At 37.5% G+C, this 17,860-nt stretch overlaps 1 protein-coding gene across 4 annotated transcripts in view; it reads left to right on the top strand.

The window, feature by feature from the left end:
• Positions 1–17,860, top strand: part of Ssbp2 (single stranded DNA binding protein 2) — a 255,173-nt gene that overhangs the window by 207,967 nt on the left and 29,346 nt on the right. For 2 of the 4 annotated variants that reach the window (XM_075976344.1, XM_075976346.1), the window contains 4 exons: positions 4,614–4,680; positions 5,334–5,404; positions 10,092–10,159; positions 15,183–15,231. In XM_075976344.1, coding sequence (XP_075832459.1) covers positions 4,614–4,680; positions 5,334–5,404; positions 10,092–10,159; positions 15,183–15,231 — 255 coding nt within the window. Of the gene's footprint in view, positions 1–4,613; positions 4,681–5,333; positions 5,405–10,067; positions 10,160–15,182; positions 15,232–17,860 lie in introns of all 4 variants that reach the window. The other 2 variants (XM_075976345.1, XM_075976343.1) reach the window with 1 other exon arrangement.

Raw genomic sequence — 17,860 nt, 5'->3', positions numbered from 1 at the left:
AAATAATGCTGCTATGAACATAGCTGAGCAAGTGTCCTCGTGGTATGATTGAGCATCTTTTGGGTATATGCCCAAGGGTGGTATAACTAAGTCTTGTGGTAGGTTGATTTACAGTTTTCTGAGAATCTTCCTCATTGATAAACACAAATCAAAACAATTCCAAGATTCCCTCTTACATCTGCCAGAATGGCTAAGATCAAAAACACAAGTGACAGCTCGTGCTGGAGAGAAGGGGAACATGCCTCCATTGCTGTGGGGGAGGGTCGTACAAACTTACATGCTTTCTTAATCAAAGAGGGAAGAACCATGGCAAAGTCAGTCAGACAAACCCAAAATACAACAATATAAAAAGTTCAGAGTCTGACTTATAGGCTCCACACTCACAGAGTTTTTGATCCTTGGAAAGGCTTTATTTCACCTCACTGCTTATAGTCCATCCTCTAGAGAAGTCAGGGCAGGAGCATAAGCCTGGAACCTGGATGCAGAAACCAAAGCAGAAGCCAGAAGGACTGCTACTGCCCAACTTGGTCTCCTTATGATTGTTCCGCCTGCTTTCTTAGAACACCACCTAGGGGCACCATCTAGACAGCATCTAGCGTAGGGGGTGGAACTGTCCACAGTGAGCTGGACCCATCCATATCAAACATCAATCAAGAAATTATCCATAGCGGACAGTGAGGACTACTGAGAACTCAAGAACAATGGCAGTGGGTTTTTGATCCTACTGCACGTACTGGCTTTGTGGGAGCCTAGGCAATTTGGATGTTCACCTTACTAGACCTGGATGGAGGTGGGTGGTCCTTGGACTTCCCACAGGGCAGGGATCCTGATTGCTCTTTGGGCTGACGAGGGAGGGGGACTTGATTGGGGGAGGGGGAGGGAAATGGGAGGCGGTGGCAGGGAAGAGACAGAAATCTTTAATAAATAAATAAATTTTAAAAAAGAGAGAACTTTATGAGAAAATCCAAAAACAAAACAAAAAATAAAGAAAGAAAATTATCCCCACAGGCTTGTTTGTTGGCCAGTCTTGATGGGGGGTTGCATTTTCTCAGTTTCCTCTTCCCAAATGACATGCTGAGTTGACATAAAACTAACCAGATATTTTGTCTATTGTGGTTCCATATGAATTCTTGGATTGTTTTACTACAATTCTATGAATAATGACATCAGAATCCTGATAGTAATTAGATTCAATCTGTTGACTACAAGCTACTTTCATGATATTAATTTCTAAAATTTGCTGATCAGAAACATGATTCTTTGCATCATCTAGTATATTCCTTTCTATTTTTTTTAATACTTTGGAGTTTTCAGTGTAGAGGTCTTTTACATCCTTGCTTAGGTTTATATTAGCTACTTGTGGGAGTGATTATGAGTAAGATATTTTTAATTTCTTTTTCTGAGAGTTCATTGTTCATACATGTGAAGACTAATTCATTTTGTGTCCTAAAACTTTATTTAAAATGTTTCTTGGAGCTGAAAGCTTTCTAGTTGGTTCTGTAGGGTCTTTCATGTATAGATAGGACTAGATTAACATATTCCTTTCTTATTTTTGTTCCTTGTGTGTCTTTTTTTTTCTTTTCTAATCCCATAGCTAACACATGGAACATTGTATTGAATAAGAGAGTAAAAGGGGGCATCTTTGTCTCATCCCTGTTTTCAGGGGAATATATATCAGTAATTTTTCACTGTGGTATAATATTGATTGTAGGTTTGTTACAAATAACCTTAATGCGGATCTTTGTCCTCTTTCTTTTTGTCACTTTAGCTAAGGGTTTGTCAGTATTACTAACTTTTTCAAAGAACGGACTCTTTGATTTTGTGTGTTCTTTTAGTTTCTATTTCATTAATTTTTGTCTTTTTTTTGTTTCTTGCCATCTGCTGGGTTTGAGATTGATTTCTTATTTTCCTAGAATTTTGAGTACATCATTAGATTGTTTATTTGAAATGTCTCTAGTTTTCTAATATGAGCCTCTACATCTATAAACTTTTCTCCTAGGACTGCCTTCTCTGTGTATGAAAGAATGATATATTGTATTGTCATTTGATTATAAGAATTTTTAATTTTCTCACAAATCTCTTTAATGATTCACTGTTCATTCAAAAGTGTATTGTTTAGTCTCATAAGCATTTTTTGCTATTACATAGTTTTTCTTGATGTTGCTGTTAGTATCTTCCATCTATACCAGGATGCCCTGGGGCTATTCCAGAGCCACACTGTAATGCTGAAGTGTGGTTGGAAGATGAGTTATATTGGGCAAATACATTGATTAGTTACATAAGAAAATACATTGAAGATAATAAAAGCTATACTTCCTACTGTTGGATAAAATACTGACAAGTCTACATAGGAGGCGAAAAATAATCCTAGCGTGCCAGGTTTGAACTATAGTATTGAATGAATAATAAGCTGTGAATTTGTTGTAATATGTACAGAGTATGCATTTACTGTTCACATATCTATATAGATTTTTTCAAGCTTATTGCTTACCACAAGTGTCTAAAGGCATTGCACCCAAGAAGCAAGACCAGCTGCCCAGATCATGATGCATAAATGCTGTGCTATCAAAAGAATCAAGATCCTTTGAAGAAGGGGCTGCTTCAAGAGCTAGGCCAAAATAAAGAACATGTGTGCACCCAGAGAGTCTTAGCCATGAAGTAAAAAATACTCCAAAGCTGAACTCAGATCCAACATCCACATAAGATTCAGACATAGCAGCTCGCACCTGTAACCCTAATGCTGGGAAAGAGAGCCAGGTGATCTCTGGGACTCATGGCCAGCCAGGCATTACTAGAGAACTCTACCTTCAGCAAAGGTCCTTATCTCAACAACTAAGATGGAGAGCAAGTGAAGACCTGCTATCAACCTCCAACTGCACACTCACAACCGCACATACACCATACACACACACACACACACACACATACACACATACAAAAGGGATAGATAATTGATGGATTATTACTCATTGAATAAAATAGGACCCATGAGTAGTAAATAAAGCTTTCCTACACTAAATGTCAGCCAGTAAACATAGAGGCAGTGATAGGCATGGAGTATCTCCATATGACAAGCATCTCAGTGGAAGGGATTGGTGGCGTAGCTTACAAAGGTGTGTAATGAATGGGTTGTTGACGACAGAATAGCTCTGATCATAGAAACAACAGTTGTGGGGCTGGGTGATAGCCTTATGATGTAGAAATCTGACAGATCCCATCACAATCAGATGATAAAGCTCAAGTTCACCAGTAGTGGGTGAGCCGGCACCCTGAACCCTCAGATGTGTGCACAGAGAAGGACATCATAGCCTCTCTGTGGTGTTCTTTCCTGTTCAGAAAATGTGACCTGAGTCCAGGTCATGAAAAGAATATCAGAGTTACCCTGTAAAATATACCGCTTATTCTTCTTACAGCCATGGAGGGTTAATAGAGAAGGGTTGGTGTGGGTAGGAAAAAAATGGGAATTGTTTCTGCTTAGAAAAGCAGAAAGAGTCATGGCAGCTCAAGATAACACATGCTCCACGATGTCCTGGTACCAGAAAGAAAGAAGAGAAATGACAGGACTTACATTAGCTCTGTGACTGGTGGTACTGCTGTATCAGGAGGTTCTTGACTAAAAATGTTCGGATAACGAGGCGCTCCATCTGCAGCTTGCTCTCAAGAGATCCCGTAGATGATTTATGATGGGGGAGGGGAGGGGATAGTACAGCAGAGGGGAAGGGGATGGTGGGGCAGAAAGAGAGGGAGGGGATGAGGACTCTGGGTTGGGGTATATGGTGAGGCTTCATATGTTCATGAAGTTATGCAATTATAAGGTTTGTCCCAAGAATTCTGTAAAGAAATGATCCCAAAACAGATCTCAAACATGTCAGCAGTGACCTTATAAGGTTTCTTGAGAGGAGAAGAAGAGCACACCAATCGGTAATCCAATACCAGATGGTCAGCTCTGAAATCATACATGAAAGTAACACTATACAAACTGAGCTAACACTGTATAGGCTGAGCATGTTATATTTACGTATTTAGGAATAAGTACACAAAATATACATATATGTATGTAACAATTATTGAAAATAGAGAGCATGAATTTGAAAGAGATCAAGGACGTATATAGGTGAGTTGGGAAGGAGGAAAGAAAAAGAGGAAATTAATTATATTCTTAAAAAATATAAGAAATAACAAATTTTAAATATCTTTGCAAGGTAAGTGTATATTGGGTATACTTGCAAACAACAGTAACAATAACAAAAATCCTAGAATTTAAAAGAAAAGAATAACTAGAGCTCTCTGCTACCCCAATAACAAAGGGGCTTGCCACATCTGGGTGCATAGTTGTTAAGTATCTTTTCTGAAATATTTGAATATTTAATTTGATAAGATTTTCCAGTTAAAGTTAACTAAGAAGTTCTTTATAGAAAGGTGTTTCAGTCCATATTTAACTACATTTTGAAGACGCTGTTAACTGTACACAAGGATGAAACATAAAATGAATGAGAAATTGAAAGATCTTGAGAGAGATTCAAATGCATTATATACTTGGAGAATTGTCTAATGTATGTCTTCCATAAGTGTTTACAATATTGCTTTTTGTTTTTGTTTTACTAAATTGCTAGGCACTTGGAGGTGTCCCAGGAAGTCAGCCATTACTCCCCAGTGGAATGGACCCAACACGACAACAAGGTAATTAAAGTGGAGGTGAAACTGATGCGTTGAACCAGCGAGGAATTTCTTCCAGAAAAACTTCATTGCTATAAATATTCCAGAATTTTCCTGGATGTATTTTCACAGCAACATGACTAAATGGCTTATTTTTCCAGCTAGTTCTTAATTATACACTATAGCAGGTTAGAGATGCTGATGTAAGAGACAGAATATTAAAATGTCTAGAATCTTGTGCGTGACTTCTAACACGTGGGAAGTTAAGTGATTATACACTTTCAGTTCCTCCACATTTTTCATATAGAGGACTTAGGGATGAAAGATGGGAAGAGCACAAAGTAACATGTGACTTCAGTAGTTGAACAGTCCCAGGAGCCTTGGCAATATTTAGGGACCATGAATAGCAAAGGCTACATTCCAGGAAATACTGTCCTAAGGGAAGAGGAGCAAAGACTGTGAGAGAAATAAACACAGAGAAGGAAGAAAATTTTTGCTAAGAAACCAGAGAGAGTGTGGGACAGGTGATAGCCGGAGCTGGAAATGATGGTTACAATTGTAAAATACGGTGGTGGCAGTGCTCAGATGTGGCGTGGTTCTACCAAGCAAGGAGGAAACTGGTCTCTAGTTTAGTACTCATAGCTGTTCCATTGCTAACCTCTTCATGCTTCCTTTAGGACATCCAAATATGGGTGGACCAATGCAGAGAATGACTCCTCCAAGAGGAATGGTGCCCTTAGGACCACAGGTAAACAGCCTGAGAGGGAGACACTGGGCTGCTACCTCCTGATAAAAAGGCTTTGTTTGCTGGGTGTTAGCATATGCACTGGAGTATTGACCAACCACGGGCTGATGACATTAGACACATAGATCTCAGTTTAAAATTCTGAAACTAAAAACACAGTAGGTTGTATGCTTTATGTTATAAATAGCTATATATTTTATATTATAAAAATTACAAAAGATAATAAAAACTTACTTCTGGCTAGTGATATCTTCTGATGACTTCTAGTCACAGTTCATTATGTCAGTGAATACTTCCTATGCAAGCCATAAAGTAGTTTTTTTCTATTAGTATCTTTCATATCTATTTCTATTAGCATGAAGGAAATAAATACCTTCATATAAATTTACCTCAGAAACTAGAAACACCAACAATAACCCCAAAAGTTAAACCATACAAAAGGTTAATAAAAAATAATTGTAAATACCAACCATTTAAACAAAAGCAAGAGCCATGCTCATGAATGGGATAGGAGAGAAAGTTGAAGTAAAATCATTTGGAATAGCAGGAATCCCATTGTGATAGTCACAACATATCACTTTCAAGTGGAATGTGTGTATCAAAAAATATAAACTTCATTTCCTAAAAGATAATGAAAAACAATTCCTACAGCAGACATTTTACCATGTAGCTGCCACCCAAGGGTAAACTGCCCTGTCTCTTTGTACCTGTATTATATGAACAAGCTCTGGAATGATGTTTGTAGCTTTATGCATAGACAGAATATACATACATGTTCATTTTGCTTGAGACAGGTCTCACTGTTTAGCCCTGATTGGCTTGGAACTCATTCTGTAGATAATACTGACCTTGAACTCACAGAAATCCTCCTGCCTCTGAATCTCCAGAGTGGATTAAAGGTCTGTGCCACCAACCTGTCTCCCTAATTCCATAAATATCACATCTGTGGTTTTTGACTTTAAGCTATGTGTAATAAAGTGAGATAGTCATTTCTGGCAACAATTTCAGTTTGAAACAAAGAACTATACTTAGCATAATGGTTCTTGAGTACTGTTAGTTAATCAAGTGTGCACAGAGCAGAATGACCATGGAGTTAATGTGTATTTTATGGGTGACATAAACTTACTCCAAGTCAAGACATATTTATAATATATTTTAAACACTTAAGGACAGTAGTCAAAAATGATTTTTAAATTGGTATCAATATCCTTTCAGTGGAAAAGGAAAATGATATATTTCATCAAGGAAAAATTTTTCTTCTGATATGGTATTTGAAATTGTTTTCTCTTTGTTTCTGTGAGTGTCCCTTAGCTAGCCTGTGTTCTTCAAACAGCAAGCCATGGACTCATGGAAATAGTCTCTTAAATTGCACAGCTATTTCAATTTCCTCTAGAATCCAGAAGGGCAAATAAGCTACATGCACTTAAAAATCAGATAGTTGGGATGAATGAAAGTGTTAATTGAGAAGGTGTAACTTGCATAGAAAGAGTAAACTCATTTTATATATCTAAATGCATCCTGAATTGTAGAATTCAGTTTGCTATAGGATAAAACTTTCTAATAATTAGACTTTCAATAAAGGAAAGACATATTAAAGTTTCCTAGCAGACAGAGTCTGAACACCATTTGGTGAGGCACATTGCATTGGAAGAGAGCTTTGCCTGGATGGAATAGAACAGTGGCCCCAGCTCTAAGATTCCAAGATTCGATATGAGCTCATCCCATCTGCCTTTGTTGCTCACATGGAAAGCCTTTTGCTATTCTTTTCTTCCTGAGTTCTTTGTGGTTTGGAATATTATTCACAAAATGAAAATATTTTATATCTGTAAATCATGTATTATATTGGATAATCCTTCACTTTCGATGACAATTCAGTTTAATTAGCTCATCTTTTATTGAAGGTCTGCTGTATACCAGACATCCTACTTGACCATTAGTATAAAACGATTAATAAAATAGGATTTCTGTCTTCAAGGTGCATACTGTTGAACAGAAAATGCAGCTGCATTTAGAAAGGCTATTATCTAATACTAAAAGCCTAGAAAACAAAATATGGACCCTATGTAATTACACAGCGAGTCAGCACAAGAACATAGAAGTGATGCTTTAGAGTTGAGAAGTGAAACAGGGAGTTTAGTTTATTAACATCCTCAAAAAAGAATTAACAGCTACAGTTTTTGAGTAGCAAGTGCCATGTTTTAATTCATCAAGCACTCTGCTAGTTTATATTTCATTTTATCCTGTGAAAAGTGTACATGGAAATCAATATTATTGCCGTTCAGGTAAGGAAAATAAGGCTAAGAGAATGGTTGGCCCATATGAAAGAATGGCTGTTGTGGTACAAACCTGTACCTCAGCTCCAAAGGCTGGGGCAGGAGGCTCTCAAGTCCAAGGACAACCTAGACTACGTAGAGACCCTGTCTCACAGAGACAGCATGCTGCATAGGTCATAATGTTATGACAGTAGAGACCCAAGCTGATACGTCTCTGTGCCCAGAGTGGAATATTAGATTTTCTAAAACTCACGAATAAGGTGAAAGATGGCTAGACCTCCTCATGATGAATCACCGAGCCTTACTTTACCATGTGTATTTTTCATCTCCATGACTTTTGACTCTGACTACTACTGCCATGCATGGCCCAAATATTACACAGCCAGCTTCCCTCTTACCTGATGGCTTGTGTGGTTAGAATGGTTCCCCACAGCTCACAAACCTGAGTGTAAATGATTTTTCCTTAAAGTGAAAGCAAATCAACAATGAGAGTAGTAGGTTGGCTGGGTGACTTCATTTACCAAATATGTCATTCTGTCTAGAATTAGCAGACCTTTCTTATTGATTCGTTCCTTTTCTCCTAACACCCCCTCCAAAGAGTTTCCATAGGATAAGTTAGCATGATTATGAAGTGTAGTTTCTTTCATTTGGGAAAATCCAGTAGGCTAGAACTATAACAAGGAGAAGTTGGAAATGAAGGCAGAAAGCTTCATTCAATGAAGGCTGGGACTGGCTTGTTAAAAGGGACGTATTCAGGAGTTTAGACCTATTTGACAGGTGATCTGGGTCATTATTTCTTTTCAGTGGTATGGGTAATACTGTAATTTAGAAAAAGAGTTGCTCAAGGAAGTAGAAAGAGTAAAACAGAAACCAATTAAGATGATGCAGTAGTCTTCACACTAGGAAGTAGAACACTGGGCAGGGACTTTCACTGCTGCAAGCAGCAGACTCTGGCAGTTGACCAAATAAGAAATTTATTTTATTTTTAAAAAGAAATGACACCAGAAACTTGTAGAAATTCCTAGTGTGGCTGGACAGTGGTGGCTCACGCCTTTAATCCCAGCACCCAGGAGATAGAGGCAGGCTAACTCTGTGAGTTTGAGGCCAGCCTGGTCTACAAGAGTGAGTTCCAGGACAGGCTCCAAAGCCACCAAGAAATCCTGTCTCGAATAAAACCAAAAAGAAAAAAAAGAAGAGAGAGAGAGAGAGAGAGAGAGAGAGAGAGAGAGAGAGAGAGAGAGAGAGAGAGAGAGAGGAGAGAGAAGAAAAAATGAAAAAAGAAAAGAAATTCCTAGTGTGGCCTTTTAATGTGGGAGGTGATGCCAAAGTACTAGAGGAAGAGTGAGCATGAAGAACTCAGGCACACGCAGGTGATGCTGGTTTCTGTGTGCTTAGCATGAGATGACAACAGGCATACCCAACCCCTGTGGAGCTCAGCATAATTCAGCAACGAGGTGACACACGATAAAATAGATGCAAAGTCCTGGTGTATAAGCAGTGTTTGAACAGATTGGAGCACATAAGATTACCCATGAATGTGTATTTATTGAAAATAATACTGTAGCTAAAACATGAGGGAAAGTAATATTTAAAGAGTGAGCAAAACCAAGGAGCCAGCAATGTAGCTGGAATACAACACTCAAGAGAGAAGGGAGATTGGCTTAAAAACACCAAATGTGAAAATCACTGACAGTGTCAATGTATATCAGAAAGTAATAATTGATAATCAGGAAGTAATAGTTGATCCTTCTTCCTAACTAGTAAGCTAATATGATATGCGTACTAAAACATTAAACTGCTTTTCATCTCCTTTAATGCACATAGTAAGTATTTCCTGAGGTTTATTGGGTCACACAATTCATGCAGGTGTATTTTCAGTATGCTTTAGTTCTCATGTGGTTGGGTGTTGTAATAGCACATGTCTATGTTGGATATATTTCTCTATGAATAGAAGCTTGTATTTAGCATTCTCGGGTTGGGTTTACCGGTTGAGTTTCTTTTCAGACTTCGTGTAAATATTCTCATCTAATAATTTCAAACCTATTGAATTAATAATTTATCTAAAAACAAAATTTTGGGACTTAAAATATGTTTATTTGAAAAAGTAAATAATGTATAGGTATTAGATAATAATAAAGATATGTTGAATGTTATAATCTTGATCATATCTTGATCATTTAACATGATCCAGTGATTGTCCATATTCATAGAATTTTTGAATGGCATGAACCAAAGTAGTTGTGCTAAAACTAGAAGCAAAAATACAAGAGTGGACCCCTCAGAGAATGAATTACACAGGCCTTATCCAGTCAGGAGTTATGTAGGGAAGTCATTAACCTGCTCTCCTTTCTTTCCCCCCTCCTCTTTGGTTTTGTTTTTTTGTTTTGTGGTAGTCTGACCCTTGGTTATCATTACAGAACTATGGAGGTGCAATGAGACCCCCACTGAATGCTTTAGGTGGCCCCGGAATGCCTGCAATGAACATGTAAGCAAAATGCTTATTACTCTGTTTAGTGAAGTCTTCTGTTTACTGTCTTCTGAAATTACACAAACTTGTAAAGCTTTAAGTACCTCAGTGTCTTTGCTGTATGAAAATTAACTAAACAGGAGTGTAATTTTTGCTTCATTTTCATGACTTACTATCATATTTTTCTCATTTTTACACAACTCTCAAATTCTTTTTGTATTTTAGGTACCATAAATCACAACCTTCAGTCTATTTCTTTTTAATAATTATGTATAGAGTCATATAGAATCTATATAACACTACGAAGAGATGCAGACACCAGAACCATGTACTAACTTTGCAGAGGTTGATAATTGAGAATTCTTACTCATGTTAATCAATTCTTTGTGGTAGCTGACAATACAGTTAATACTCATAAAAATATGTCTGTGTTTCCATTATTGGGGCCACTTTCAACACAAAAGAAGTTCTCTGTGGTGACATCCTCTGTCTTCAAGAATGCTCGTAAGGGGCTGGAGAGATGGCTCAGTGATTAAGAGCACTGATTGCTCTTCCAGAGGTCCTGAGTTCAATTCCCAGCAACCACATGGTGGCTTACAACCATCTGTAATAAGACCAGGCGCCCTCTTCTGGCGTGCATACATGGAGGCAGAATGTTGTATACATAAATAAATAAATCTTTAAAAAAAAAAAAAGAATGCTCATAGTAAGGATTGGTTCTCTTTGAAAACTCAAGTTGTAAGTGGATGAAGAATAAACTGAAGATGTTTGTTTTACTGGAATGGCCTTTCCAGTCCAAAAAGAGTAGATTGTTTCTGTTGCCATGCAATTTACTAAGGAATCTATTTATTTTGCATTCTCCAACCTCCCCTTGAAGGCCTGTATACACTAGATCTTCCCTTGAAGGCCTGTATACACTAGATCTTCCCTTGAAGGCCTGTATACACTAGATCTTCCCTTGAAGGCCTGTATACACTAGGTCTTGCTAATGACTTTTCCGAATTCACCAGAGGATCACCAACGTGGCGGAGCCTAAAGGAAGCTCATCAGAAATGATTAACGTGTTCCATGTAGGCCTGTAAGTTGAGGAACTTTACCTGCCATCTGCCTGTTTTTAGCTCCTTCCGTATTAAATGAAACAACTCTGCTGTCATCCAGTGGCGTGAAGACACACTGTGAAATGAGCTCTTCTGATGTATGCAGGGTTCTTTAAGCTTCTGAAACCATTTTCATAGGATGTAATTTTTACTAAAACTGAAAATAGGTTAATAAGTGGATACCAGCCAGACTCAAAACTAACAGAACAGGGAGGAAAGTAGGTCAAATTTTCCTATAACATCTTTTTGCTTTTGAAATAAAAATGGATAGACATGAAGTCTGGCTCTTGAACTCCTCACAGACTCGCCCTTTATTAGCGCCTGCTCCAGAGGATTGAATGATATTTTCTACTTATATCAAAGGCTGGAGCTCTTAACAGTGGGCTGGAAAAATACATGAGACTTAATTTAGATTCTCACTTTAAAAGTCAATATATTTTAGTAAATTTTCAATATGGTCAATCAGGTGTCACAAGCGTGAGAACTTATCTAATATCATTTGGTGGAGTGTGCTGTGTGATAATTAGCCACACAGCCAACTTGAGATAAGCCTGGTTTTGCTGGTACATTGTAAAATTTTATTTTCATGTGACTTGAGAGACTCAAATAATTACTTAAAATTTTCAAGTTCCTTTTGGTGTATGTACTTAAGCATTCACATAGGAGTACTCTTAATTCCCTCAACTGTTAAGCCTAAAAATGTGGCTAAAATTCTTAGTAGGATTTTTGGGGGGAGAGCTATTTAGGCTACTTAGCTATTAGATAGTTTGAAATATTTTCTCTTATATAAGATTCTACAATTGTTATGAAGTCTAGTTATTAAAGAGTATAAAGCCTTACAAGCTTATTCCCATTTTTTTGTTATTTTCCCTTTTATTTTGGAGTCTTCTATAATTATTTTCATTTTTAGTAAATTAGGATTCTCTCAAAGACAATGAAATATACATATATATTTAAGCATAAAAATACTTTTCTATGGCAGGGAAACTTTGCAGTTAATCAAGTTCTAGTCAAAGAGGGAAATCATTGCATTGCTGCTCTCCCTAGCAAATCCAAGGTAAACTGAGACAGTAAAAACACCATGTCCTCGTTACATTTGTAAAGTAAATTGAATTAAAAGTTGTTATTTGTAATCTTTAAAGCAAATGTGTGACTTCTCCTACAAAGTTTTTTTTTTTTTTTTAAATGGCCCCTGGGCCTTTCTTCATGACATTTTAAAAGAAAAGAAAAAAAAAAAAGGAAAACCCTGTTAGGCTACTGAAATTTTGAAAGATAAGACATGGTGTTCCAAGTTTTATTTTTAGATGAGTTAGGAGCAAGGACAGGCTTGCCAGAGAGTTGGGGAATATTTCTTGTTATTCCTTCTCATGTGCCGTGAAGATGGAACAGGGGTGTAAACAGCCAGCCCTGGCTATATTAATTAATTAAATTATCAAATAATTATTAAATGCTGTATTCTAACCAGCCACATAGCCTTTAATTGCAGAATTAAACATTCACAACAAAAATTTGCTAAGCTCATTAATAAAAGTTCATAAATAAACATTGGTGACCTGGGGGAAAGGCTTACAGTGGCGGGAAGTTGACACTCGGGACAAACTGCACATTCAGAGTAGGTTTTCATCTCTTCTATAGCAAGTAAATACCCAATAGTAATTGATGGATAGTAAAATTTACCAACTATAGTCAAAATGTAAACATTTCTAAGTGTATTACAGATTGGCTTTGAAAGGAAACACCAGTAGCAAGATTCCAGGGCTTCAGGCCCTGCCCTGAGCACTGCCCCTGCAGCTGGTAGCCATTCCTGGAAAGGAGGGGCTTCTGGAGGACTGCAGTGGGTTATTGAAGTGAGTGAACTCCACAGGGGAATTATCTCCTTGGTCGTCACGATTCCAGCAGTCCATCATAGTAGATGCTTATCAAAAATAGGTACATCTTTCACATATTCTCTTTTCTTTGCTTCTAAACAAGGCTCATCTAATGTTTATTCAAAATAATGCTTGTGAAGCAATTGTCAGGTCAGCAGAAGTGGACATTGTTGAACTAACTCAGTTGTTCTTTAAAACCACAAGGCGTTGGATTCAGCACTATTTGTGGAACTTTGTTAGTGTGTTTATATGAGTTATATGTTAATTTCCTATAATGTTAAAATGAAGTTAATATGAAATACAGAATTCTGCAAGTAGATTAGTGTAAACAATAGAAACAATGTTACTTATAATAAATTTAACATTGAATTTATGTTATTTAAATAAAAAAATTTGACTTTTAATTTAGCTTCTAATTTAATAGATAAATTTAAGTTAAATGTTTTATTTCATTTATCTTTTTCATAGAGTTCTTTAAAAGAAATCACAGTGACTTTGGATCAGGAATGCACATGCCATAGCATGTGTGTGAAGGGTGGAGGAAGCTGTTTTCACCTTCCCCATTGGTTCCTGGGGACAGAGCTCAGGCTAGGAGGCTGGACAGCAAATACCTTTACCTTCTGACCCATACTGTGAGCCCAATTCATATAGTTCTTAATGGGTCATTTCAGAGCTCTGATTGTTAACTATATATCATCATAGTATTTAACTTTCCCATGATCTGACTATTTTTTAGGCTGTTTGAAGACAGATGCACTGTATTTAACATCAGACAGACCTGCTGATCTTTCTACTCCGAGGCTTTATTAGAGCAGCGTGCATCCTGTTTTACATCATTTTATGTCCACCGGGACAATGAATCCTATATGTAAAATAGTCTTTGAAAAGTGTTCAGTAATCACTTGTGAAATTCTCATTACCATTGTCATCCTTTTCAATATCACTTCAAGGGGAGAATTCTCCTCAGGGCAGTTAGAACAGTGCCTGAGGAGGGTTTATGCCCGCCCCCCTCTGTTTACACCCTAGGAGTACCAACCAAGCTAAACCAAAGTGGCTGTAAAGATCCCTAGGCAGACATAGCTAATATAATAGGTGTCTAGGACAGTGTCTTTATTTAATGTTGATTACTTTAGATTTAAGATTCATAGAGTCAAAGGACTGTTTTAAATTAGAAAATTTCACTGCCATAATAAGAACAGAATTTTCAGTAACTAATAAAAGAAAATAGTCTGATTTTCATAAAATGGTATTTATTCAAATGTACTTAAAACCACAGCCCAAGTATATGACTTTGGTTTTTATTAACTGGGCATTAATTTTGTTTATAGGGTAAGAAATATAAAACATTCTCCCGAATTCTAAAATGAAGTTGGTATAGATTATCTCCTTTCATTTCAAGATTTGTTCTCTCTACAACCTTCAACTAAAATTATGAAAATATGACTATTTATATCTGTAGAGCTGTAATTCACACGCCCATTTAAAGGATGCATCCTTTTGTGGTAAACAGCAGTACTGATACTTGGTAACTCAGTGGCAGCCTTACATTATAATGATATTGACAGTGAGACTAACCTCAGACTCTATGCTTTCCGGTAGTAACCAAGTCTTCATTAGCACCAGATGGTACACTGATATATAATCTATTCTTAATATAATTTTTAAGAAGGCAAGTTTAGATAGTTCTTATTTGAAATTTGGCAGTAATCACTTATGTAATGTTTTATAAATAATTTCATTTTGAATGATACACAGGTTACTCATACTGATGTATTAGATTATATTTATCTGTATTTGATCCCTTTTACTCTGAAACTGGTAAAAATCATTTAGGAGCATATATAGATGGCTATGTGCGACTTCCATTTCTTGTCTATGAAAATAAATGGTATTTAACTATACATGAAACTTTCATGAAATAATTTTTTCGTTCAAGGGAAAACTATTAAAATGACTAAAAAGTGATTTGGGTGTGGTAACTGAATTACAGACGTGAATGTTTTGAGCCGTGTTCTTTATTCACTGGGAAACCATTTAGGCACATGTTGAAATTTAATCTGTCATATCATTTTGTAGGGGTCCAGGTGGTGGTAGACCTTGGCCAAACCCAACAAATGCCAACTCAGTGAGTATACATATTTTGCACTTTGTAACATTTAGCAGTGAAAAGACTGTTTGCTTTTGAGAGCTCCACAAGAGCTGAGCATAGCTGTATTAAGCTTTTAAAGAAGGTGCTCAAAAATAGTTTATATTCTCTTAAAAATATATGTTTTTTAAGTTTTGTATTTTTTCATTTCCTCATGAAAACATGTGTTCTGTGGCAGTTAACAGATTTCGAAAGCTAGAAACAGTGAGTAATGCAATAGTGTGTCTGGTGATCCACACAGTTCATAAGGTTTGATCTTCTAGAGGAGCTAAAGATCATTAAGTTGCCAGATGAGATGAGTCTCGATTAGAGAAAACTGAATTGCTATGATTGTGTGCTGTTTATCATACCTACCAGGTGCACATTTGCCTGGTGCCTATTAACTAAATTACTATCCCTGCACATCTATGTATCTGGCACCCTGGGAATCTTTCTTATATTTTTGTGGCAGTAGCTTAATACATTTTTTCTCTTAATGAGGTCACAGAGATATGTGCACAGGTTGAAAATTAAGCTATCAGGTTTTAAACTGAATGATTTGTTTTATGATCCTGGAGATGGTTTTTTTCCTCTTTGAAATCAGAAGCATTCCACTAGGTGAGAGAAGCCTGTTTTAAACATTAGTGTGGTGTGCACACTGTACACAGACACCCAAGGTAAGGTAAGCCAAGCAGACTAAGTTCCATGAATGAAGTCCATGAGCACTAACTAAGAAAGGATGTAGCTTGCTGGTTGTGTACAGGTGCTTCCACTCACTGGTAATTGCCCAAATGCTAAATAAGTCTGAAACATAACTAATATTTAAGATTAATATAAAACTTCAAAGAAGTAAAAAATAGGTATATGAGGTATGGGAAAAATAATCATAGACCCAATGCTGTTCTAAAACAAAATCCAAATTTCCTCCAAATCAATTAAATCATTCACGTTTTAGAGAAAACATTAATTTTGTATTTTCTTATTTTCCCTTGGCTTTAGTAGTCATGACATTGACTAATTGTTTCAGGTAAAGAGAAAGATGTTGCTTCCACTTGGGCGTTCGGTGAACTATTGAGAAAAATCTCTGTAAATAAAATATTATTTTGCCAAATTATATTGTAATGTGAATAACTTCTTCCCAGGGCTTTCAGTTGCTGCTAATGGCTTAGGAGATGTTTTCTTTTCTTTGCTTCTTGCTCTTTTTCTTAATTTGTTTATTTGGGGTTTCACTTTGAAATGGCATCTGGCACATAGTACAAATACTTTGCTATTTTTCTGTTAAGAGACCTATTAAAATGTTTCTAGGTAACACGGAGCTCTTTGACAGTCTTCCTAGTTCCAGAGTCCAGAAGGAATCCCTGTTCCCTCCATGACTGATGAAACTAGATAGAAAAGTGAAGCCTGTGCTGCTCCTAAGCTTAGTGTCCACACAGACGTCCACTGCAGGCAGAGAACAATTCATGCTCCATGTTCTTCAGCACCTTTTTCCCCCTTCATTTTCCAAGACAGGGTTTCTCTGTGGCTTTGGAGCCTGTCCTGGCACTCACTCTGTAGACCATGTTGGCTTCAAACCTACAGAGATCCGCCTGCCTCTGCCTCCCAAGTGCTGGGATTAAAGGCGTGCGCCACCACTGCCTGGCTAGTCCATCAGCACCTTTGATACGTACCTGAGAGTGTAGCTGAGAGTCACTGAGGACCATGCATGGCATTTGGGGCGGTCATAGGGAAATAGCTGTGTTGTACCTGGTAGTATATTATCCAAGTAATGTGAATTTAATATGGGCAGAGGTGAGACAAAAATCCCATATTCTGTTGAATTTCAGTTATGAGGACCCCGTAGCTTCAGGACTCATCTGAGCATTGGTGTATTAGATCAGTGGCTCTAGATCATCTTAGATCCCAAGAAATACTAGGAACTGCACTGGAAATGGGCACAATAAACTGCTCCATGGCCAGTCTGGAGTGGACATTTGACCAGTACAGTTTAGCAAGTAATAACTGAAGGTAGTCCCTTTTGTTCATGTGTGCCTTATCCAGAGATATCTCCCCCTAACTCAAAGGACGTGCACCGGGTAAGCAGTGGGGCACATGTGAGATTCCCCGGAAAGAGAAGGAAGTCTTCTTCCTAAGCTTACAGAGGAAGAATATGCCTCTCAGAGAGTGAAGAGCAAAAGGAGAAACTGCAGACAGTGGGTGGCCTTCTAGAAGAGAGGACTTGTGTGAAACAGAGAGAGAGGCAATGGCGAGCCTTTGCTCCCCAAACACAGTTGACTGCTGTGGAGTGGTGACTCATCTGGGTTATTTTGATTGACTCTCTGTACATATTTCCTATGACAGAGCCTTTCAGCTGATGTTGCTGGTGTGTGTCTGCCTGCTCAAGACAGCATATTAAAGTGGGCTTTCTGGTTTTTTTTTTTTATCTTTTTATAATAATCATGAAGCCACGTCATATACGCAGGTAGCTGGGAGAAGGCCCAGGCCCTGCCATGCACCATGTGCTGATGTTCTCTCTGCTTTGCTTCACAATCACTCCGAGCAGCCGTCCCTGCTCTGTGTAAGTCTCCTGAGGTCCACACCAGCTATTTCAGTGGTTCTCCTGAAAGTGCCCCTGCCAAACCGTGCTGAGGGT

Source organism: Microtus pennsylvanicus, chromosome 6 (genome assembly GCF_037038515.1).
Source record: "Microtus pennsylvanicus isolate mMicPen1 chromosome 6, mMicPen1.hap1, whole genome shotgun sequence".
In the NCBI taxonomy this organism is placed as follows: domain Eukaryota; kingdom Metazoa; phylum Chordata; class Mammalia; order Rodentia; family Cricetidae; genus Microtus; species Microtus pennsylvanicus.
The sequence above is the reverse complement of the archived record's forward strand: the minus strand, read 5'-3'. Positions and strand labels throughout refer to the sequence as shown.